The 26,147-nt window shown below is 42.3% G+C and overlaps 1 protein-coding gene across 3 annotated transcripts in view; it reads left to right on the forward strand.

The window, feature by feature from the left end:
- The first annotated feature begins 476 nt into the window (after positions 1-476).
- Positions 477-26,147, forward strand: part of LOC308087216 (3',5'-cyclic-AMP phosphodiesterase 4C-like) — a 73,209-nt gene continuing 47,538 nt past the window's right edge. For 2 of the 3 annotated variants that reach the window (XM_080430931.1, XM_080430934.1), the window contains exon 1: positions 477-691. In XM_080430931.1, the coding sequence (XP_080287057.1) occupies positions 576-691 (116 nt within the window). In that variant the 5' untranslated portion in view covers positions 477-575. Of the gene's footprint in view, positions 692-13,021; positions 13,840-26,147 lie in introns of those variants that run through there. The other variant, XM_080430933.1, reaches the window with a different exon arrangement.

Raw genomic sequence — 26,147 nt, forward strand, 5'->3', positions numbered from 1 at the left:
GGACGGGTGTTTTTGATGAATGTTAGAAATGGAGTTTGAAGTTATAATGGGTTTGTATGGGAAGGGGGCGTGTCTGATCAAATGAATATCAAATATCTAAATACTGAATCAAACAACTTAAAAACGATCTGGGGGGCTCACAAAAGCCTAAGTAGACGATAAAATGACCCAACCATTTTGTGAAAGTGAAATATACCTTTAAAGCGATTCTTATATAAAACAATTTAAAGTTGTACATTCTTAAAGTTGTTATTTTCTTGTATGTATTTATTTAGAAAATAAAACAAAAATGCGCTAATCGATTATTCAATTAATGGACACATCAACCGATAGAATAATCTACAAAATCTAATAATCGACCAAACAATGGATAGTTGCAGCTGTCGGAGGCCCTGTCTCGGGGCCGAGCGGCGGTCGACATGAGCAACGCGCTCTGGGAGGAGGAAGTGCCTGTTGGGGGGGAGATGCCGTGTTCCTGTTCCTGTTCCTGCGGAACTCAGCAGCCAATCAAAGCGAAGCCCAGACGGTTCTCGGGGGGCGGAGGACCCTCCTCTCCCTGCGGTTCGAGTCCCAGGATGTCTCCGAGGGACTCTCCCCGCCACTCTCCGCTGATGTTCCGCAAGCTGCTGCTGAACCGCTCGGGCATGGGCGGCGGCGCGCCGCGGCACTTCACCTTGGCCACCACGCCCAGGTACCGTACCGTACCGTACCACAGTGGCGCTCAAACCTTTTCATGTCAAGGACCCCCCAAAAATGATATGTATTTGAATGCGGACCCCCATCATCTCAAAAATATTTTGTGCTAGGGAACCTCCAGAAGCAAAGATTTGAGTAAAAAAAAAAACGCTTAAAAAAACATATTTATATTCAAAGATTTGCACAAATGTTCACGATTTTTCTAAAATAGCAGATCTACAAGCTCATAGCCGTACCATACACCGGGGGCCGCCGGAACGAGTTTTGAAATGGGGGGGCGGGGGCCAGTAAAGAATCATGACGGCCCTGCATGTGGAACAGCTGAGCTGTACACAAAATACAACAGTAATTGCACATTTTTAGTTGACTAAGGTGTCTGTCTTTCTCACTATGGTTCGCATATTTATTCTCTCTCTCTCTCTCTCTCTCTCTCACTCACTCACTCACACACACACACACACACACACACACACACACACACACACACACACACACACACACACACACACACACACACACACACACACACACACACACACACACACACACACACACCCACACACACATTTTCATGGCAGACATCCCACCCTGGAAAAAAATAATTTCAGGGAGGTCAAGAAAATATATGAACATATATATTTTTATATATGTGGATATATATATGATCTGTATATGACACATATATCCTATACATATATGTCCTATACATCCACATACATGCACATATATATGAACCTGAATATGGCATGTATGCAGCATATATTTTGCATTTAATTGACATATATTGGCATATATGTTCATATATTTAGTAGATGGGCTCTATTTCCGGGAGACTCCTGCAACTTAAGGGGAGAGGTAGGATGTCTGTCATGGGTCAGAATATATCTAATCTTACCATACATGCTGCTTTATTTGGACTTGAGTAGTTCCTTGAGTTCGATTATGTTCTTGAAATCTGACTTGTAATTCAGCTATGGCTACTCGAAACAACTTGTGTCAGGAAGATCGATGCTTTGATTGCACGTTGAAGGACAAGTATACGTGCGTATGTGTGTTGTTTGTGGACTAGAGCTCGGCTTTCAACCCATTGTCCCAGCAAGACTAGACACAAAGCTCAGAGAGCTAGACTAGAGCTATACACCCAAGCATGTGCGACTGGATACTAGACTTCCTGTCCAACTGATGCCAGGTGGTGAGAATGGGCAGTATCACATCCCACACCCTGACTCTTACAATGGCAGTGTCGACAAACGTATAACCAGACGTGAAGAAGTCTCTAAAATGTTTTTAAATAACTGAGAGGTAGCCTATCTGCCCAGGTTAACCCCTTCAGTCCGGGAACACATCTACAAATGACTTCTAAATCCTAACAGTTTTCTATCGCTGAGTGTCAACTAAGGACCCCAAAAATGACATGTATTTGGTCGTGGACCCCCATCTCAAAATATGTTGTCCCAGGGACCCCCCAGAAGCAAAGATTTGAGTTACAAACGTTCGCTTTAAAAATATATATATTCAAAGACTTGCACAAATTTTCATGGTTTTTCAAAAATAGCAGATCTACAAGCTCATAGCGCGGCACCGAGTGCCGCGCTATGAGCTTGTAGATCTGCTATTTTTGAATAGCCCAAGTATAAAATAATGGCTATATAGCTAAAATCTAAAACGACACAAGATGCGTTCCCGGATTGAATGGGTTAATTTAAAAACACTCTGAGCGCTGGGCCATAATAAACAATAAATTTTTTAGGAAGAAGATCTGCCCTCGTGCCACGATTGACCCCCGGGGGTGGCCGGACGTTGGGACACGTGTTGCGTTTACGCAAGCACACAGAGCATCATGGGTCTTGTGTTCACCGCGGGGAAACGAAGACCTCGCTGCTCTGTAGGTGACGCCAGGGAAATCATGGGGTTAACCCATTAAGACACCGTGGGAAACGCATCTATGTAACCAACTTTAAACATTATTTTATACTTTGGGCTATTCAAAACTAGCAGATCTACAAGCTCATAGCGCGGCACCGAGTGCCACGCTATGAGCTTGTAGATCTGCTATTTTTGAAAAAAATCATAATTTTTTTTGGCAAATCTTTGAATGTATATATTTCTTTTAAGCGAACATTTGTAACTCAAATCTTTGCTTCTGGGGGGTCCCTGGAACAACATATTTTGAGATGGGGGTCCGCGGCCAAATACATATATTTTTGGGGGACCTTGACATGGAAAAGGTTTTGAGCACCACGGATATAGAAACATATGTTTTTCAGAAAAAAAAAACTGTTAGGATTTAGAAGACATTTTGTAGAATCCCCAGAAGCAAAGATTTGAGTTACAAATGTTTGCATAAATTTCCACTTTTTTTTTTTTCAAAAATAGCAGATCTAGTGCCGCGCTACGAGCTTGTAGATCTGCTATTTTTGAATGCGTTCCCGGTCTAAATGGGTTAAACGTAAAGACGGTAGTTTGACGTTGGACCCAGCGGGTCTCCTCAATGGAGAGCGTTGTTCCGGCCATGAAAGAGACGTCTATTGTCTTTGTGTCTTAAGATGTCTCGTCGAGCCCTGTGTGTGTTCACCAGGTCACACACAGGTCAGTGGTGGGAAAAGTACTCACATTTTTTTACTTGAGTAAAAGTGTCATTACTGCAGTGACTCTGTTGCTAAGTAAAAGTCCGGTGATCAAAATGTACCTGCGGGTAAAAGTACAAAAGTATTGGCATCAAAATGTGCTTAAAGTACCAAAAGTAAAAGTACTCGTTATGCATGCAGAATGTCCCATTTCACAAGTTTTTAAAAAATCTTTTGAAAATAGCCGATCTACAAGCTCACAACGCGTCGCATCACAGAGCTTGTAGATCGGCTATTTTCAAAAACATTTTTATACAGTATATTTTTTTATACAGTATATAGGGCTGAAGTGGTTAATGTATGTTTTGTGATAATAATCTAAATCTGCAAAGTAACTATAGTAACTAAAGCTGTCGTAGTGGAGTAAAAGTACAATATTTGCCTCTGAGATGTAGCGGAGTAAAAGTATTGAAAATTGGAAATACTCCAGTAAAGTAAAAAAATAATCTCAAAAGTGCATGTACTTAATGATGGAGGGGAAAGGAACTGGTTGGAATAACGTGTTCCTTCCACACGCTACGTCCAACCAGGGAAACTCTCCCCTGTCAGGTGACAAGAAGGTCAGTTGGCTCTCATGCATTGAAGGAGGGATGAGCTCGGCCCTGGCCTCCCCTAGGTTGGCAGAGGGAGTGTAGTGCCCAGGATTACATAGACAATTGGCACTGGGTGTAAAAAATGGGGTTACAAAATCGTGGGATAAGTACAGTACTTGAGTAAATGTACTTACGTTGTAGTTACTTTATACCACTGCGCGCAGGTCAGACCTGCAAACCACCCGGAGACACGAGCTGTGTCTGACACACACACACACACACACACACACACACACACACACACACACACACACACACACACACACACACACACACACACACACACACACACACACACACACACACAGAAGAAAGGGAAAAAAGAGAGGAGAGGAGATCTGGGCTATAAGAAGTCCCTGAGATGTAAACAACGTGTCACAGTATTTACATGTTGATGACATGTTCCATTCTCATCTTGATACTGATTGTAAGCAGCTTGTCCTGCTTTCATCCACCTACATGTACAGTATATACACAGTATACAGCAGTGCTGGAAAAAGTACTGCTCTTTTTTTTTACTTAAAGGAGCATTTCACCCCTGGAAGAACTTACAGTCACTCAATGTTAATAATATTTGTAGAAGATAACAGTAGCAAAATTTGAACTTTGCACCCTATGGCCAGAAAAATATAGAAGTCTGTGTGTTTGACTGGGGTTTGACTAGGCTGCTGCATTACTACAATGACCATAATGCTTTGGGGCACTGCCCTTCCTTGTGGGGAGGGGAGGCTGCGTGGGGGTGTGGTCTACATTGTAGTCAGGAAATAAGGTGAGATAAAGAGACTATGAGTCAAATGACTCATAGTCTCTGAGGATATGGATACAAATCTAAAAATACAGATAAAACACAAAAAACACACCAGGATCATGTTTATGGGTCCTAGATCTAGATAAAAATAGGGGTTTGATGCAAAATCGGCGAAATGTCCCTTTAAGTAAAACTATCAATAGTGCAATGTAGACATTTTTTTCATGCATGTTTTGTGATAATAATGAAAATCTACAAAGTAACTAGAAACTAAAACTGTCAAATAATTGCAGTGGAGTAAAAGTAAAATGTTTGCCTCTAAGATGTAATGGAGTAGAAGTAAAAGTATTGAAAATGGGACATACTCCAGTGAAGTAAAAAATCCTCAAAAGTGTACTTAAGTACAGTACTTGAGTAAATGTACTTTACACCACTGGTATATCTACTGTAGACATCATGCAGCTGATGAAAAGCAGCTACAGACTTCTCCTCTATAGACACAGTGAGTGTTATTGTTAACTGGCATAGAATCAATCAAAGTGTGTGACAAACACTGGCCTCAGATCAGATATTCAAAAGATGATATTTACATTTGAATGTGCATTAAGAGCAGTATGTCTGGTTCTTATTATTCAAACGTTTTTCATGAAGTTTTCATCAATGCACATGAATGTCCCATTTCGAGTTTTCAAATGTATACACATATTTTGAAAATAGCAGATCTACAAGCTCACAATGTGTCGCATCGCGACGCATTGTGAGCTTGTAGGTCGGCTATTTTCAAATGGCTGAAATGTATACAGTGCTGAAGTGGTTAATGAAGGTTTTGTAATAATAATCAAAATCTACAAAGTAACTAAAGTTTTCAAAATAATTGTAGTGGAGTAAAAATACAATATTTGGATTTGAGATGTAGTGGAGTAGAAGTAAAAGTATTGGAAATTGGAAACACACAAGTAAAGTACAAATATCTCAAAATGTTACTTTAGTACAGTATACTTAAGTAAATGTACTTAGTTACTTTCCACCGCTGCGTCTTTCCTAACTGTAAACAAGGCATGTAGATATCGCAGCGATTACCGAAGCGAGGTCCTCTCTCTCTGTGTGTGTGTGTGTGTGTGTGTGTGTGTGTGTGTGTGTGTGTGTGTGTGTGTGTGTGTGTGCGTGTGCATGTGCGTGTGCGTGTGTGTGTGTGTGTGTGCGTGTGCGTGTGCGAGTGTGTGTGTGTGTGTGTGTGCATGCTGCTGACGTAGCGGATGGATTTTCCATGCACACTCTGATGACCGGAGGTCATGTGGAGAAAGACTGATGCTTCTCTCTCTCTGTGACCCAGAGCCTGAAGCCTGTTAGTGCAATCTGTAAGAAACCACTGGAAACTGATCTTCCAGATCTTCCACCAGCTGCTCTGTTTTCACAGAGCAGCTGGTGTTTTGTGTAAGAGCCAGTGGTGGAAAAAGTACTCAAATGTTCTACTTAAGTAAAAGTATCAATACTGCAATTTAGAAGTATACTCTGTTACAAGTAAAAGTCCGGAATTCAAAATGTACTCGAGTAGAAGTACAAAAGTATTGGTATCAAAATGAACTTGAAGTACCAAAAGTAAAAGTACTAAAATGTTTGAAAATAGCAGATCTACAAGCTCACAACGCGTCGCACCGCGACGCGTTGTGAGCTTGTAGATCGGCTATTTTAAGATCGGCTATTTTCAAATAGCCTAGGTATAAAATAGGGCTGAAGTGGTTAATGTATGTTTTATAATGTTGTAATTTATATCTAGAAAGTAACTAGTAACTAAAGTTTTCAAATAATTTGTAGTGGAGTAAAAGTGCAATATTTGCCTCTGAGATGTAGCGAAGTAGAAGTAAAAGTATTGAAAATAAAGTAAAACATACCTCAAAATTGTACTTAAGTACAGTACTTGAGTAAATGTACTTAGTTACTTTCCACCACCGCTGCTGGGTAGACACACTTCACCAAAAGAACCCTGCTCTCAGACGGGAGTAAAAACCGCAACCGATTCCTTTTTAGAAGGCATTATATTAATAACTTAATAACTTTACATAACTTGGTAACTTAGTGGGTGGAGCAAGAGTCCCTGTGCTGAAGACTTACTGTAAACACAATATAGGCATTTAACAGATGCTCTTATTTAGGCATTTAACAGACGCTCTTATCCAGAGTGTGATATGGGAATAATCAGAGTCAGCATGAACCTTAGTCAATAAAGGAATAGTTCACCCAAAAAAATACTTTTTTTGCTATCAATTACACACCCAATGAAGCCTTGTATTCATGGAGATTTTTTAGTTTTTGACACATTCCTGAGCCAATAATTTGATGACCGGGTGTATTTCTGGTAGGAGACACAAAGAGATTCCTTTGAGTCTCCTACCGGATACACTAGCATCTTTCCGCCGGTCATCAAATTATTGGTTCAGGAATGCGACGAAAACAAAAATATCTCCATGAATTCAATGCTTCATGAGGTGTGTAATTGATAGAAAATATGTATTTTTTTGGTGGAAGAACTACTCCTATAAGGACAATAGTCACATAAGTAAAGAACAAAGAAACCATGATGCCAGGTATGTAAAGAACATAGCATCTGTCTAAAAAACACTCTAAATAACATTAACATTGTGGTCAAGATGATTTATCATTGTGCGATGTTATAAGCACTAGCAGATATACAGTATAATGCATATTATGTTGATAATGCATTATAGACAGTGGTGTAAAGTAACCACTGTAAGTACATTTACTAAAGTACTGTACTTAAGTTCAATTTTGAGGTACTTCCATACTTCTACTCCACTACATCACAGAGGCAAATATTGCCCTTTTACTCCACTACAACTATTTGAAAACTTTAGTTACTACTACTATAGTCTACTTTGTAGATTTTGATTATTATTGCAAAAATATATACAGTTCCACTTCAGCTCTATATACATTTCGACCATTTGAAATTGGCGATCTACAAGCTCTCAATGCGTCGCGATGCAACGCATTGTGAGCTCGCAGATCCACTATTTTCAAAAGATTTCGATTTTGAAAACTTGAAACGTGACACTTCAGCATGAGTACTTTTACTTTTGGTACTTTAAGTACATTTTGATGCCAATACTTTTGTACTTTCACTCAAGTCAATCTTGAATTCCAGACTTGTAACAGAGTATTTCTACATTGCAGTATTGATACTTTTACTTAAGTAAAAAAACATTTAGTACTTTTCCCCACCACTGATTATAGATATGGGGTTTGTAATGATAGCTGACCCCAATTGCACTGTGTGTTGTACGAGTGAGTGTTGCCGGTGCTTTGGAGTCAGGGTGCTAACGGACACACAGCTTGTGTACTTGGAGCGATAGCTGACAGCCTGGGAACATGATGGAGAGAGTGAGGGAGTCTGTGATAGAGGTGTGGAATTCAGTCCTTGAAAAGTTTCAGAATGATCACCTGTCATGAAGGGGGGGGGGGGGGGGGGGGGGGCTAGCGTCCATATTCTGGGCATGTCATAGTAGGCGAACATTCTGCGAAAATTGCCGATCTAGCTCACAGAGCTTGTAGATCGGCTATTTTCTGCAAACATTGTGGTGTGCAGGGAAAACGAAGGAGGCGGGGCCAAGAATGAAATACTGTATATATAGGGTTTTTAGTGGCTATAGTGGGATGGCTTGATTGATTTGGTTGATTTAGGAGTTTGTTCCAGATATGTGGTGCACAAAGACTGAACGCGTCGGACCCCCCATATAGTAGCTCTGAGGACCCACTAGGGGTCCCGGACCCCCTGTTGAAGACCCCTGCTCTATCCTTTAACCCATTAAGACCTGAGGCGATTTTTTAAAATGTTTTCAAAATTTTAACAGTTTTTTGAAAAAAATTTAAAACATTTTTTTTCAAGATTTTTCAAAAACAGCAGATATACAAGCTCGTAGCGCGGCACTCGGTGCCGCGCTATGAGCTTGTATATCTGCTGTTTTTGAATAGCCAAAGACATCTAAAGTGACACAGATGCGTTCCAGGTATCAATGGGTTAAAATAGGTTTGAATTCCCCCAAAGTGATCGGCTCAGATAGGTGCAGATCTTTCAGATTTCATATTTAAAAGCTTCTTCTTTTTTTGTTGGCCTTATAGGTCTTTGTCAGCATTCAGAAAGCAACCACAATGTGGTTGTAATGTTTGCGTAGCAGTTAGTGTAACGGTCCTTTTCTTTTCCCAAATGGTGCGTATCTCACGTCAGAGTGTTTGGGCCAGTCACAGCCAGTGGTGGAAAGTAACTAAGTACATTTACTTAAGTACTGTACTTAAGTACAATTTTGAGTATACGTGATACTTGAGTATCTCCAATTTCCAATTATTGTACTTCTACTCCACTACATCTCGGATCCAAATATTGTACTTTTACTCCACTGCATTTATTTGAAAACTTTAGTTATTAGTTACTTTTAGATGTAGATTTTTATTACAAAACATGCATTAGCCACTTCAGCCCTGTATACTTTCAGCCATTTGGAAATAGCAGATCTACAAGCTCACAATGCGTCGCATCGCGACGCATTGTGAGCTTGTAGATCTGCTATTTCCAAATGATTCTTATACATTTGAAAACTTGCGAAATGGGACATTGTGCACAACACTTTCTACTTTTGTACTTTTACTCAAGTACATTTTAATCACCCAGACTTTTACTTGTAACGGAGTATTATCTACATTGCGGTATTTGATACTTTTACTTACAGTACAGTACTTTTTCCACCACTGGTCACAGCCCTCCTGGGTAGAAGGTGGTCCTGATAAAGAACACCACAGAGACCCCCCTCTGACACCCCCCCCCCCACCTCCTCCAAACCCCCCGGCACTCGAAACAAGAGACAACACTATCTGACTTTAGATACGTGACAGAAACAAGTTGTTGCTGTCGGGCAGAAACCTTGTATCTCCATATTTCATTTCATCAATGTTTTTTGCACTAAAGTAGCGAAACGTTCCAATGAAAAGTAATAAGAAAAGCTTGTGACTGAATATTAACTAACATTGAACTCAGGTTCCTTTTTTTCAATTTCCGAAACGTAACCGTTTTGAACGTACAAGGTTTCCACCCGACAGCGTCTATTTAGACAAAGACTTAATGGAGAGAGACAGAGATGCAGTTTAGTACTAGAAGCTACCGATACAGACAGACAAGCCACCAGGCTTTTTTAACGAAAATTGTCTTCACGCTCACAACACGTCGCAACCGCGATGCATTGTGAGCTTGTAGATCTGACAGACGGAACGGAGATCAGTTTTCAAGGTCATCCCCACTTCTCCATTGAACCGTGTTATTTTCTGTTTTGAGTGGTGTCCATGTTCTCTATATTTTACTTTCTTTTGACTTTTTTTGGGGACTTTTTCGCTATGATGACATTTGATTCAATTATCGTTAATTGAGGATTTGTTTTGATATTTTTTTATATAGTTGATTAAATGGTTTAGTTTAATTAACTGCTGCCCCCCCTATGCTCAGTAGTTGTGGACATGAAAGAAGATTAAATGAAATTATTTTAACAGAAATGTTTACAAAATAACAAAAATCTGTTCTGATAAATATAACAAAGAATGTGTGTCTTACTCTTAATCCAAAAGCATTGCCAGGCTACATGTAGCTCATACCGTGTTAATTTTCCCATATAGAGTTAAAATATTTATAAACGGGTGTGGTGGTTCAGTCTAGTTGTTATAGAACGGGGAACCAAGCTATCGTGTTTAATGACAAATGTTTTATTAATGACTGAAGACAGAGCAGTCTCATGCTGTGTGTGTGTGTGTGTGTGTGTGTGTGTGTGTGTGTGTGTGTGTGTGTGTGTGTGTGTGTGTGTGTGTGTGTGTGTGTGTGTGTGTGTGTGTGTGTGTGTGTGTGTGTGTGTGTGTGTGTGTGTGTGTGTGTGTGCGCGCGCGCGTAATAGGCGCGTGTAATAGGCTGTGTACTACACACAATGTGTCTTTATTATGTCTGTTTCCTTATTTCTTTCTATGTTATTACTCAAAGTTTCCTTATTTGTGGCCTTTTCCTTATTATCTGTACTATGAAGCAGGTTATGCTTTGTTACAGTACAGTGTGTTAAATGTTCTAACATAATTGACACAAAGCATCACATTAGCTTAATCTTTGAGTTCCAAATACATTTGTTTTATGCGTCACTATTCCACAAATCTATCCTGGAGAGCAACAATGGTTAAATGTAAAATAACAACTTCCAGGTCTAAATTCTATTTTCGTTTAGATATGATTGAATTTCTGTGATTTAAACATAATGTGAATTGTATATAAACATGGCACAAACAGTTTAGAAATATGTGTTGGGTTATTTCTCTGTTGCAACAATGCTTCTTGGCAACAACTTTTATGCTGTTTGGAAAGCCTGTTTGTTTACTTTTTAAACGGTGCCCCGTTTGTAAGGAACGTGTCTTTGTGAGATGAGCTGCACAGCTGAGTATGTGGGTTGAGCCCATGACAAATGTGACAAATCTTCTCTGCCAATGCCAAACAGCTTATTCTGCTGGTGCTATTGTTTTGAGTGCTCCGTGTCTCCCCATAGGCAGTGGTGGAAGAAGTACTAGATCCTAGAAATCTAGATCCTAACAATTTCTCGGAAAAAAATATAAACAAAGATTTTTCAAGATTTTTCAAAAATAGCAGATCTAAAAGCTCGTAGCGCGGCACTCGGTGCCGCGCTATGAGCTTGTAGATCTGCTATTTTTGAATAGCCAAAGAAATCTAAAGTGACACAGATGCGTTCCAGGTCTTAATGGGTTAAGTAAAAGTAGCAATAACCACAATATAAACATACTCTGTTACAAGTAAAAAAAAAAGGCCTGTGTTCAAAATGTTACTTGAGTAAAAGTACAAAAGTATTGGTTCTCAACCTTTTCAGGCCGTGACCCCCCAAAATAATCATATTTGAACTGGGGACCCCCCCCACCCTGATAAGCACTTGGAATGTAGGAATTACATTTTCGGTTCCACAGATAAATATTGTGAAAATAGCAGACCTACAAGCTCGCAACGCCTCTCTTTGTTTGTAGCTTGTAGATCGGCTATTTTCTAAATGTTTGCCTCTTTCTTATTTTATTGACAGTGTTTGTAATATAGTTTGTTGAGTACTTTTGACGCAGTAATGGTTTTTTTCTTTTCTTCCTTTTTGGAGGCATTTAAAAAGGTCTTAAAAGTCCTTAAATTGTCACTTCACTGTCATCCCCCCCCCCCCCCCCTGCACGGGGTCCCAGCCCACAGGTTGAGAACCACTGCATTAGTCTATTGTAAAAGAGCAACACATTTGTCATCACGTTCGTCACACCAGCTCTGTGTATTTTGGGTGCTACGGGGCCCTGTCCTCACCCAGCATGCAGCATGCCACCCTGCGTTCCTGCTGTGCTGTTTAAACTGCATCGCTAGGAGGAAGAGGTTGTCCATCTCACATGTCAGCCAGGGCGCGCGCGCGCACACACACACGCACACGCACACGCACACGCACACGCACACGCACACGCACACACACACACACAGGAACACACACCGCCAGTCACACGGGGGAAGTCAGGGGAAGGCAAGCTTCCCTGAGACGAGTCAGGCCAGAGCCAGCAACCGGTGGTAACCTCTATTAAAAGTGAGCGTCCTGCACTCCTGGGGTTTGAACCTGTCCTGTGTGTGTCCGTGCGCTCTCCTCTCCTCTCGGTACTGCGCTCTCCTCTCCTCTCGGTGCGCTCTCCTCTCCTCTCGGTGCGCTCTCCTCTCCTCTTGGTACGCTCTCCTCTCCTCCCCGCGTGTTCGGTCTCAGCCGTGTTTGGACAAAGCAGTTCAGCAGCAGTTCGACCTACAACGGACGACTCATCTACGTCTGTCCCCGCTCTGTCCTTAAACCAGCTCCTCGCTCGGTTATTTTTGTTCCCAGCGAATTATATCCTGGAGGAGAAAAAAAAAAAGCATCTCCACCCGCGACTCGACTTTCTCCATCCAGGACGGGGAACGGGGCCCTCTCAGCCCAACACGACGGCCTCAGGGGACCCTCTGAGCTCCCACACTGCCTGGAGGAAGAGGTCACAACTCACAACTTTCCCCTGCTCTCTCTCTCTCTCTCTCTCTCTCTCTCTCTCTCTCTCTCTCTCTCTCTCTCTCTCTCTCACACAACAGACAGTCCACTGCTCAGTTCCTCTTCTCTGCAGACAGAGTGCATGCAGGAGAGCCAGAAACGGCAACACGCCGCGCTTTTTTGACAGCAACTGCTTCATTTAGAAGAAGTTTTAGACTCGTCCTTGTCCTTAAGGCAGGGATTCTTTTTGGACGCGTTCCAGTGAAGAGCCATCCTGGAATGCAAGTCAAGGTTATCTGTGGAAGTATTTTTGGGCGGCGTGCCCAAGGAGCTGCACCAACAACAACATACCATTGTGAGACAACAAGAGCGCAGGCTGTGGAAGATTCTTCCGTCGCTGCAGAGCATTTTCTCGTCTTAGATTTCACCAGACGGATCGTAAAAAAAGGCAAGCCGACGCAGCCTTCAGCCCTGCCGGGACTTGCCTGCATGGGAGTTTCAGAAGTGCTCTGACAACTTCCCAGAGAGAAAAAGATTTGTGCCCAGTCATAGATCTTGCGTTGCTCAAAGGGACGTCGTCATGCGTCTGCCTTTGTATGACGTTTTAAGTCTCACATATATCAAGAGTTTGTCACCGCGGCGTCGCTTCAAAATGCCTCGGGAGAGTTACGACGGCAAGGAAGGAAAAAGCGGTTTTCTTTCTGTGTTTTCAAGCTCGAGATCATATCTGCGTTAAGTTCTGCTTCCACTTGGATCAAGTTTCTGTTCTCTCCCCCGAGAGCAGCGACCAAAAGCCACACCATCAAGTTGGATTTTTTTTTTACAGCCAGCCCAGGAATAGGGTTTATTAGATTAAAGGAAGGGCAAAAAGATTTAAAACACATAGGTCCACGATTTTGGTCGACTCAGCTTGGACTTGGACATAACAGCCCCTGGGAGCTGACGGGGTGAGGGTGCGTGGGGGTCGGATGTGAGAGCGGGTGGTATATACCGTCCCGTCCCTTTCGAGAGTCGTATGAGTTCCAACCAGAGGTCCAGAGGACCATGAGGAAAGGAGCTTCGCACGGCGGCTACGGACACAGCCGGAGACACTCGTGTTTGGGGTGCGTTCACTATAACCTGACATTCTGTCTGTTTGTGGGGTTTTATTCTGAACGTTCCTCTGCAACTTCACATTTTTTTCCCCACAGGTTTACAGGTGTAAAACAATCCAGTGGTGTATAGTGACTAAGTACATGTACTCAAGTACTGTACTTAAGTAATATTTTAAGTTTTTTTTTTACTTCACTGGAGTATTTCCAATTTTAAATACTTTTACTTCTACTCCACTACATCTCAGTGGCAAATATTGTACTTTTACTCCACTACAATTATTTGAAGACTTTACTTACTAGTTACTTTGCAGATATAAATGATTACATTGTGAAACATACATTATCCACTTGAGCCCTATTTTATACCTATAGGCTATTTGAAAATAGCCGATCTACAAGCTCACAACGAGCTTGTAGATCTGCTACTTTCCAACATTTTAGCACTTTTACTTTTGGCACTTTAAGTACTTTTTGATACCAATACTTTTGTACTTTTACTCGGTAAATTAGTGCATTTTGAATTCCGGACTTTTACTTGTAACGGAGTGCTTCTACATTGCAGTATTGATACTTTTACTAAAACACAGTCAAATACTATACATTTTTTGGGGTCCTTGACTTGAAAAAGTCAAAAATAGCAGATCTACAAACTTGTACATCTGCTATTTTTGAACATTTCTGAAAAATATTGAAAATATTTGGAATATTTGATAAAAAAATTAAAAACATATCTTCTCTTATGGGGGTCCCTGGCACAACACCTTTTCAGATGGGGGGTCCGCGGTCAAATACGTATCAATTTGGGGGTCCTTGACTTAAAACGAGTTTGAGAACCACAACCACTGCTGTATACGTGCATCAACCTGCGTGCAGACTAGTGTGATGTGGTCCTGAGTGTGTGTCTGTGTCACAGAGTGTAGTCACAACGCGCTGTGTGTCATCGCTCGGCCTTCCTGAACGACTGTTGCGGTTGGTGCAGTTTGTGGTCCGAACGTGAGTAAAGTTTGCTCACTTTGGTCTCTGCCAGGCGGCAAGAGGAAGCAGCTATATTGTGGGCCACGTTTCATGCAACACATAAGTTCCTGTTTTGGTTGATGTCTACAGCAAGGGGTATCAATTGTGCATGGTAGCTGCCATGGCTTGGCTCCCTGGTCAAAATTCAAATGGAGTGTCCCCTGTATTGATTGTGAAGTAAATAACAAACAAATGCAATTAACCCATTTCAATCCGGGAACGCATCTGTGTCACTTTAGATTTCTTTGAGTGCCACGCTGTGAGTTTGTAGATCTGCTATTTTTTTTAAAAGAATCGTGAAAATGTGTGCAAATCTTGTGATAAATATTTGTCAAAGCGAACATTTGTAACTCAAATATTTGCTTCTGGGGGTCCCTGGAACAAAATATTATTAACAAATGTTTGCTTTAAAAAATATATATACATTCTAAGATTTGCACACATTTTCAAGATTTTTCAAAAAATAGCGGATCTACAAGTGCCGCGCTATGAGCTTGTAGATCCGCTATTTCTGAATAGCCAAAGACATCTAAAAATGCCAGAAATGCATTCCCCGATTTCATGGGTTATTGACCGATTTCACAACGTATTCCCCGATAACACTTGTATCCCCCCCTATCCTGATCAACCGGTATGTTGGATGTGTGGTGATCCCCCAGTGCCAGCAGACAGGCTCTATTAGCTCAGTGGTAAAAAAAAATGTCTGCAGGAGACCCGGGTTTCAAATCCAGGAGTGGAACAGGGAAGTGCAACTTTTAAGTTGTCTCAAGGCATTGACACACTTTGCCGTTCTATTTTAGTCTTTGCTATAGCCTCTTAACTTAACCCAAGGGTTCCCAAACTTTTCAGGCCGCGCCCCCCTAAAATAACCCACCCTGGAAGCACTTGGAATTGTAGACATTACATTTAGTTTGAGTCGGTTACACAGATAAAACATTGTGAAAATAGCCGATCTACAAGCCCACAACGCCTCGCACCGCGAGGCGTTGTGGGCTTGTAGATCGGCTATTTTCACAATGTTTGCCTCTTTCTAACGTCATATTTGACAATTTGGTCAATTTGGTATTGAAAAAGTAACTCTAGAAATGTGCAGATACCCTGTATACACTTATACTGTAACTGTATGTTGGTTTGTTTACTGTTGAGTGAGAAAACAATGTTGCACATTAAGCTAATCATCTCTAGGGACCCCCCAGAGAATAATCAGTGGTGGAAAAAGTACTCAAATGTTTTACTTGAGTGAAAGTATCAATACTGCAATGTAGAAGTACTCTGTTACCAGTAAAAGTCTGGTGTCCAAAATTTACTTGAGTAAAAGTACAAAAGTATTGGTATCAAAATATACTAAAAATACTAAAATGTTTGAAAATAGCAGATCTACAAGCTCACAACGTGTCACGTTGTGAGCTTGTAGATCGGCTATTTTCAAATAGCCTACGTATAAAACTGGACTAAAGTGGTTAATGTATGTTTCATAATGTAATAAGTTATATCTGCAAAGTAACTCGTCACTAAAGTTTTCAAATAATTGCAGTGGAGTAAAAATAACAATATTTGCCTCTGAGATGTAGTGGAGTAAAAGTATTGGAAATTGGACATTTCTGTCAATGCTGTCAGTGGTGGAAAGTAACTAAGTACATGTACTTAAGTACAATTTTGACCAGGGGCCCCCCTGGGGGTCCCACACCCCCAGTTTGGGTACCACTGCTCTAACCTATGAAAGGAGTGTGTGCTGGTCATTGATATGGATGCTGTCAGGTGAACCTGCCATACCGTCTCACAGTTTGGTCTGTTACTGGACGTGATGACAGATAGGACTGATTTATACTTCATGCCGCACCCCAAAAAAACAGCCGATCTACAAGCCCTCGACGCATCGCGTCCGCGATGCGTCGAGGGCTTGTAGATCGGCTGTTTTTGGTGCGCGGTACCGGCACGCGTCGGAGTGTAAATTAGCGTTTTAGTGGGAGTATCAGGCAGGTTGTGGGGAGGTCAGCTTTGTTTAGAGTTGTATGGCGCAGCTGTTGCTGTTCGTTTGGAACATGTTATGAGCCGTTGTGTGTGTGTGTGTGTGTGTGTGTGTTGTTGTGTTACTATACTTGCGAGGGCCAAACGTGTCCACAAGCATAGTAAAATATAGTTCATTTTATCCCACCTTGCATTGTGAAAAGTAGGGTACAACCGTGTGTGTGTGTGTGTGTGTGTGTGTGTGTGCTCACCTCAGATGACTGGCTACAACGTGTGTGCGAGTGTGTGTGAGTGTGTGCACAGTACACACACACCTCTGAGAACTGTCTACAACATACTGTACGATTGTGTCACCTCTTGAATTTGTCATTATCTGTCATTACTTAGTGAATCAGTGACGTTTGATAACTGAGAACTGTGAAGCACTTTACTGCTCTGGTATGTATGAGGGCCTGTTTCTCATTGCATCATGATGCAATATCACATGACATCATGATGATGCAATCTCACATGACATCATCATGATGCAATCTCACATGACGTCAGCGTTGAACTGTGTAGGTTTCTGCTCCTGAACAGCAACAAAGACCTGTTTGTCAGCTTCTCAACACTAAGAATGACTAATAGGCTCTGTGTGCACAGCAGCCATATTGGAAATAAACTGGGCCTCTTCTTACTTCCTTCACAGGTGTTACCAATGATACTAATGAAGGCTCTGTTCCATTCTGGTCAAACAGAGTCAAGGTGCTGATATTGTACAATGTACATGTTGGCTCACTGGAGACACTCTGCTACACCAGTGGGTCTCAAAGTGTGGTCCAGGGACCCTCAATGGAACCAAATGGACCCATTTGTACACTCTCAGAGTTATGGGGGTCCTTGAAATTAAAAGGTTTCAGAACCACTGTGCTACACAAAATGGAACGGAGCCTTCATTAGTATCATTGGTAACACCTGTGAAGGAAGTAAGGGAGAGGCCCAATTTCCTTCCAATATGGCTTCGGTGCACATAGCCTGTTAAAAGTCATTCTTGGTACACAGAGAGAGACTGATTGACTGACTGTATTTCTTCTCTGGTTCAGACCTAGAGAGTAGGAAAAAAAATGACATCAAGTGAACTTGTTCCCGCGGGGTCAGCCTGCGCTCATGTTTCTAAAAGGACCCGCCCCCTTTTACACCAAAAATCATCATCGATAATCGTGATTGATAATCGTGATATATTCAGCAAAATATAACGGGGATTATCATTATAGTCATAAATGTGCAAGCACTATGCTGCCTCTCCATGTCAGATTCAGAGACCATCATGGGTTCCAAATGGACCCTTACAGGTCTATAACTCTGAGAGTGTACAAATGGAACCAAATGGACCCTTACAGGTCTGTGACTCTGAAAGTGTACAAATGGAACCAAATGGACCCTTACGGGTCTGTAACTCTGAAAGTGTACAAATGGAACCAAATGGACCCTTACAGGTCTGTGACTCTGAAAGTGTACAAATGGAACCAAATGGACCCTTACAGGTCTGTAACTCTGAGAGTGTACAAATGGCACCAAATGGACCCTTACGGGTCTGTGACTCTGAGAGTGTACAAATGGAACCAAATGGACCCTTACAGGTCTGTAACTCTGAGAGTGTACAAATGGCACCAAATGGACCCTTATGGGTCCATTTGGTGCCATTTGTACTCTCTCAGAGTTAAATGCACACTGAGGATCTTGCAGTACAGGGAGAGATTATACATGTAATATCAAAGTTAAATTCAATAGGCTGAGAATCCCAGAACCAGTAGAGTGTCCTGTAATGTTATAGTCTGTGTATACAGCCCACAGTAACACACAGTAGATGTGGAATGGTAATGAATGCATAACAATAACAGAGGACCCCCAAAATAACCACACACACACGCACGCACGCTCGCGCACTGGGAGAGCCTGGCCGCCAGCCTGGCTGCTCAGGACATGTGTCTCGCTGTGTCCCATGGAGCGCATTGAGCCCGGTTTGTACTTCCAAGTACGACCGCGCCGCATGCCCCCAAAATAGACAATCTATGAGCTCACACCGCGTCACGTCGACAGGGGTATAACAAGCATTATCTTTTTTTGTGATAGCAGTGTGTGTGTGTGTGTGTGTGTGTGTGTGTGTGTGTGTGTGTGTGTGTGTGTGTGTGTGTGTGTGTGTGTGTGTGTGTGTGTGTGTGTGTGTGTGTGTGTGTGTGTGTGTGTGTGTGTGTGTGTGTGTGTGTGTGTGTGTGTGTGTGTGTGTGTGTGTGTGTGTGTGTGTGTGCGTGCGTGCGTGCGTGCGCTCCTCATTTGCCAAACTTAGACAGCCCTCTGCTGGTCTGATGCTGTCAGCTCTCAGTGACAGGCTTTTCTCCTCCGTGAAATAGTGTGTTTTGTATTTTTCATCTTTGTTTAATCTACGTTTATCCTCAGTTGAGCTGCTTCTGGATGACACAGAGAATGACCGTTAACACTTCTGTTATAATTCAACCAAACATTGTAATGAGAGCTGCTTGATAAGACAGTTTTATTTGAGGGGGACAGGCTTTATACGGCTGATGAGGAATGGATGTTAAATGTGACACTTTTGCAGCATTGAGTTGAGTGAGTTATTTTTCTATGATGTTATCCTTATCTGGGAATCCATTCGGTAAAAAATAATAACATATATATTTATTTTTTGTTTGTTTGTGTAGAAACAGGAACTCGGTTTGGCTCCTCCCCTTTCTTAGTCCACTTCCTCCCTGGTGCTTCTGTATTTATTCGTACCAACAACAACGCTACGTGTTTAACCCATTCAATCCGGGAACGCATACTGTGTCATTTTAGATTTTTTTGCGATAACCGTTTTATTTTATTTACAAGCTCATAGCGCGGTACGAGCTTGTAGATCTGCTATTCTTTTGAAAAAATCATGAAAATCTTTTCATCCATGTATTTTTTAAAACGAACATTTGTAACTCAAATCTTTGCTTCTGGGAGATTCTACAAATGTCTTCTAAATCCTAACAGTTTTTTTGAAAAAAACTTATGTTGCTATAATATCAGTGGTATTCATGTGAAGGACTTCCAAAATGATATGTATTTGCCTGCGGACCCAAACCCCTTAACATATATGTTTTAACAATATATACGTTCAAATATATATTCAAAGATTTGCACAAATATTCAAACGATTTTTCAAAAATAGCAGATCTACAAGCTCATAGTGCCGCGCTATGAGCTTGTAGATCTGCTATTTTTGAAATAGCCAAATCAATCTTAAAATGACACGGAATTGAGGAAGCTGCCAGCTTCCTCAATTCCTGGCCAAGCCCAAACCTGTCACTGGGGGGGGAGGAATACTGTGCCCTTTTTTTAACCATGTGGCTTTTGAACGCTTTCCAGTTGAGCGTTTTCCTTGTGAACGTGTTTAAAAGATCACACAGGAACCATATAGGGAACAACAGCACAAGCATTCTGTCGGACGTGCGAGGTCAGGTCACTGCTTTCTCTTCTGGTTTTTTTTCCTCTTGTGTCTGTTCCTTTGCATGTCGTCTCTGTCTGGTGGAAACCTTGTTACGTCCAAAACTGTTACTTTTCATGATTCAAATTCAAAAGCATTAAAAGTAGTCGAGCTTGTAGATCGGCTACTTTTAATGCTTGTGTGTGACGCTGTAGTATGATCAAGAAGGGCGTTAATTTACGGAAAAAAACACAAAAGGTTAGAATACGGAGATAAGAGGTTTCTGCCTGACAACAACGATATACTACACTACACCGTCTCCTCAGCCTACTGTATAAGCACTGTCTAAAGCAGCCGTGTTCTGTGTGTGTGTGTGTGTGTGTGTGTGTGTGTGTGTGTGTGTGTGTGTGTGTGTGTGTGTGTGTGTGTGTGCGTGTGCGTGTGCACGTGCACGTGCGCTGAACCACAGTTGCTCTCTCCCCCCTGTTCTCATTCGATACAAATAATAATAATTTTGGGGTATTTTATTGTTGCTGTATATTTGCACATTATGTGAAACGTGTCCTATAGTCTTCAACACATATGATGTAACAATGCACAGCAGCAGATTCTCAGCGTTTCAGAGACACGCGTGGGGTGGGGTGTGAGAGGTGTGTCGTGTGCTGCTATGAGAACGTGGCTAACACCTCTAACTGCCAGCATGTTTAGGTTCCGTTGATGGGCTTTTTTAACAGGTTAATCAGTCAAAATCCTTTAGGGCTTATATCTTTTAATCATTATCATCCATACAACTAACTAGAGGTTCGGGCCGCCGATCCGATCGGATAGGTCGGGGGGGTCTTCAACGTTTTTCCAGGCCAAGGACCCCTTAGCTGAGAGAGAGAGATGAAGCAGGGACCCCCACCATAGCATATTGTATGAAATGATGTTGCAGATTCAACTTTTTCATAGATGTTATAGATAGATTCATAGACTAATGGCGGTTAACTTAAACCCTCAATACTTAGAAAACGTGTACTTGGTCTGCTCTTTTTTCCACCCACACCAAACCTCCTTTGCCGGAAAATAGCCGATCTGCAAGCTCACAACGCCTTGTGAGCTTGTATATCTGCTATCTTCGGCTAATATTCCCCTCAGAAAGGGGATGCTAGGGTTCAAAGAGTGGTTCATGAAAATAAAAAAGTTCCTATCACACAAAGATTTGACCCCCCCCCCCCCCCCCTCCGTAGTAACTCTTGAGGACCCCCCTAGAGGTCCCGGACCCCCTGTTGAAGACCCTCGGGATAGGTGTCTCAGCAGCCACGACTTGCGGCGTGAAACTTGTGCTTTTTGGCAAGGCACTGCTGGGTATCCTCCTCAGTCTCAGCAGCCTGACGTATGCTGCTGACGGCTTTGGGCCATGCACGACGTCACCGCTGGGCTATTTCCTCACTGTCACTTCATGCCTGGTCTTGCCTGTCTCTGTTCTCAGCTGCTTGTCAGCTTGCGTTCTATCCGCAGGAGAGTTATTTTTTTTTTAGCCCTTTGCTCAGAAGCTGGAGTTGATGATGTAAAGTAGACACGTCACTGGACTGAACTCGGAATAGGTTCTAGGTAGGGATGTTAACAATTAATCGATAATCGATTAATGGCCGTTAATAATTTACTCGATTAAATGTATCTATTTTCAATTAATTGCAAAAAAAATTTTGACAAATTTGGGGGGGGGGGGAATGTTGGGCTAGTGAAAGTTACAGGTATGGTGTGTGTGTGTGTGACATCAAATGTGAGTTTACCATAATCACAGTCATCCTTAATCATATTCCATCATATTCAAGGGCTTTTGTGTGTGTGTGTGTGTGTGTGTGTGTGTGTGTGTGTGTGTGTGTGTGTGTGTGTGTGTGTGTGTGTGTGTGTGTGTGTGTGTGTGTGTGTGTGTGTGTGTGTGTGTGTGTGTGTGTGTGTGTGTGTGTGTGTGTGTGTGTGTGTGTGTGTGATTCAGAGGGGGACCTGCCTTCCAAAGCTCTGTGCACACACAGCTCCAGCTCTCGTCTGTAGCCACAGGATATCTTGGTAGTAAATGTCATGTTTACTACTGTCAGTTTATAGATCTCTCCAGTCCACTAGGTGGTGCCAATGTTCTGTCTGCTAGATCAGTGCTTCTCAAGCAGTGGTCCGGGGACCACCAGTGGTCCTTGGGGGGGGGGTACCAGGGGGTCCCCAGCAAAATGAGTTAACATAGCGTCAAAATCATTTTAACCACTTAGCTTTGGCTATTCAAAAATAGCAGATATACAAGCTCATAGCGCGGCACCGAGAGCTGCGCTATAAGCTTGTAGATCTGCTATTTTTTTTTCAATCTTGAAAATGTGTGCATAGCTTTGAATATATATCTTTTAAAAGCGATTTTTCTTTGCTTCTGGGGGTCCCTGGCACAAAACCTTTTCAGATGGGGGTCCGCGGCCAAGTGTATATCAATTTAGGGGTCCCTGGCATGAAAAGGGTTGAAAACCACTGTGCTAGATGGTTAGATGGAAGTATTGAGGCATAGCACCACACACACACACGCACCACACACACACACACACACACACACTGGCTGTATGACGCTACAGCTTTGTAAGCTAATATTAGCAGTGTCATTCACATGTCTGAAGGCTGCCTCTGCCAGCTGGCATGCATACAGTTACTGTGTGTGTGTGTGTGTGTGTGTGTGTGTGTGTGTGTGTGTGTGTGTGTGTGTGTGTGTGTGTGTGTGTGTGTGTGTGTGTGTGTGTGTGTGTGTGTGTGTGGTTCACATAGTTCAGTTTACGGAGCAGTTTTCAGAAAGAGAGGTCAGGGAGCCAGAGTTCAGTGACCTCACATACATGTCACACTGCAGGGCTCTGGTTCTCAAAGTGGGGTCCGGGGACCCGCCAACGGGACCCTTGGCGGGGGTTCCAGGGGGTCCCCAGCCAAACGAGTAACAGTTTAAACATTTAAGGCCTGTTTTGTTATCCAGTGATTGGAAAATGGCAGATCTCCAAGCTCACAGAGATCTGCTATTCTTGAAGGTGACAAATGACATTTGTCAGTTGACGAATCTTCTCTTATGGGAGTCCCTGGCACGAAATATTTTAAAATTGGGGGTCCGCAGTCAAATACATATCAACTGGGGGTCCTGTAGAGTTTACCGGTATCATGAAATGAAAAGGACGTTTGACTTTTTACTTCTAATGAAAAACTTGTGTTAAGATATCAAAAGGAGAAGTTAGATAAATGTTGGAATGGACACATTGTAAATATATATTTTGTGGTGTTTTGTGGTTGTTGTTTATGTGGCGTCTGTGTCTAGAACAGGGGTCTTCAACAGGGGGTCCGGGACCCCTAGGGGGTCCTCAGAGTTACTACAGGGGGTCCGCCAAATCTTTGTGTGATATGATTTTTCTTTTTTACCTTAACCACTTGAACCCTAGCATCCCTTCTCTGAGGAGAACTTTAGCCAAAAATAGCAGATCTACAAGCTCACGAGGCGTTGTGGGCTTGTAGATCTGCTATTTTTTAGAAAAGAGGTTTAGGTGTAGAGGGAAAAGAAGAGCAGACCAAGTAAACAAAACATTTATTATCTGAAACACAATTTTATACAATATAGAGTAGGGGGTCCCTGCTTCATCTCTCCCTCAGCTAGGGGGTCCTGGGCCTGAAAACGTTGAAGACCCCTGGTCTAGAAGCTTCTGGTATATCTGCTGACACTGCAGTTCTATTTTGAACCCGGAGGGGGCGTGTGTCTGTCATTGGATGATGACAGAGTGATATGTTTGGCGTCTCAGGGAGAGACGGGGTGCTTTCTCTCTCTCTCTCTCTCTCTCTTTCTCTCTCCCTCTCTCTTGATTTGTCGATTTATAAAGACTTCTCAATTATTTTAAAAAAAACGTCTTGATTATTCGATTAACCCATTAAGACCGGGGAACGCATCTGTGTGTCATTTTTTTTGATGTATTTGGCTATTCTATTCTCAAACTTTGTTCATATCAAGGGCCCCCCAAAATGGCCGCGGACCACCCCATCTCAAAATGTTGTTCCAGGGACCCCCCAGAAGCAAAGATTTGAGTAAAACATTTTAGCTTAAAAAAAATATATATATTCAAAGATTTGCACAAAATTGCACAATTTTTTTGCACAATTTTTCTTTGGCAGAATAGCAGATCTAAGCTCGTAGCTCGGCACCGAGTGCTGCCCTACGAGCTTAGATCTGCTATTCTGCCAAAGAAAACTAAAATGACAGAGATCCGTTCCCGGAATGAATGGGTTAATACAAAGTCATCGATCGAATAATCACTGAGATAATCAATGCTAGAAGGAAACATTCACAGAATCTAGTGAACTACAAAAAAACTGTGTGTGTGTGTGTGTGTGTGTGTGTGTGTGTGTGTGTGTGTGTGTGTGTGTGTGTGTGTGTGTGCTGGCATGGAGGGTGGAAATCTAAAACATCCTGTTCCGTGTCTCCCTCACATCGCTGGTTCCTCCTTAACCCATTAAGACCTGGAACTGTGTCATTTTTTTATTTGAGCTAAAAAGCATTATTTTACGCTTTGGGCTATTCAAAAATAGCAGATATACAAGCTCATAGCGCGGCACCGAGTGCCGCGCTACGAGCTTGTAGATCTGCTATTTTTGAAAATTCGTGAAAATGTGTGCAAATCTTTGAATATATATATTTTTAAAGCGAACATTTTTAACTCAAATCTTTGCTTCATGGGGGTCCCTGGAACAACATATTTTGATGGGGGTCCGCGGCCAAATACATATAATTGTGGGGGTCCTTGACATGAAAAAGTTTGAGCACCACTGATATAGAAACATACGTTTTTCAGAAAACTGTTGGGATTTAGGAGACATGTAGAATCGGCTTCAGGTCTCAATGGGTGAAACACCTTGTGGGTCTCACCACAACCTGTGGCTTTCTGACCCGTGAGTCACTCTAGAGTTTTCAAATAATTGCACTTGAGTAAAAGTACAATATTTGCCTGATGTAGTGGAGTATAAAGTAAAGTAAAAAAAAAGAAATGGATATACTGTTAATTAAGTACTAGCCTGGTTCCAGACCATAGACCCCCGCCCACTCTTTGAGTGGACCGCTCCTCTTGGGTCTGGTGTCATAATGTGAGCCAGTGGATTTTCACGGTCGAAGAAAAACCTGTCAAATGAGAGTCGGAGGTGGGGGTGGGTCTAACGACAAGCCAATCAGCGAATATCTGCTAAAACAAGCTGTGCGATGACGTCAGATGTAGGCGGATCCGTGGATCTCTTGTGATTGGTTGAGGGAAATTTGAATCCCCTCCCCCTGGTAATCGCGGACACTGCAGCCAATGAAGCTCCACGCAGCTTCAGGCTGATAATCAGGCTAATTAACCCATTGATACCTGGAACGCATCTGTGTCACTTTAGATGTCTTTGGCTATTCAAAAATAGCAGATATACAAGCTCATAGCGCGGCACCGAGTGCCGCGCTACGAGCTTGTATATATGCTATTTTTGAAAAATCGTGAAAATTATTTTTTTATATTTTTTTCCGAAAAATTGTTAGGATTTAGATTTTTTTAGACGCAGCCTCAGGTCTTAATGGGTTAAGCACAGTACTTGAGTAAATGTACTTATCTTATGGTTACAATTGTCACGCCCCTTGCTGGGACTGTGCGTATAGCGAGCCCACATGACAACACTCGTCTGTGTTGTCGTGAAATGTGTTGGCGTGTGTATTCTCGTGTGTATGGTGTCTTTTCTCGTGTGTGTGTGTGTGTGTGTGTGTTAGAGTTCTCAACGGGCCTGAAAGTTAAGGCCCGGCCCCAACTGGGCCCTACTGGGCCGGCCCCAAGGCTCGAACCGGCCCGAACAATTACCATACTTTTAGGCCCGAAAACCGGGGAAA

This window comes from Gymnoscopelus braueri (genome assembly GCF_963280865.1).
Source record: "Gymnoscopelus braueri genome assembly, chromosome: 6".
In the NCBI taxonomy this organism is placed as follows: domain Eukaryota; kingdom Metazoa; phylum Chordata; class Actinopteri; order Myctophiformes; family Myctophidae; genus Gymnoscopelus; species Gymnoscopelus braueri.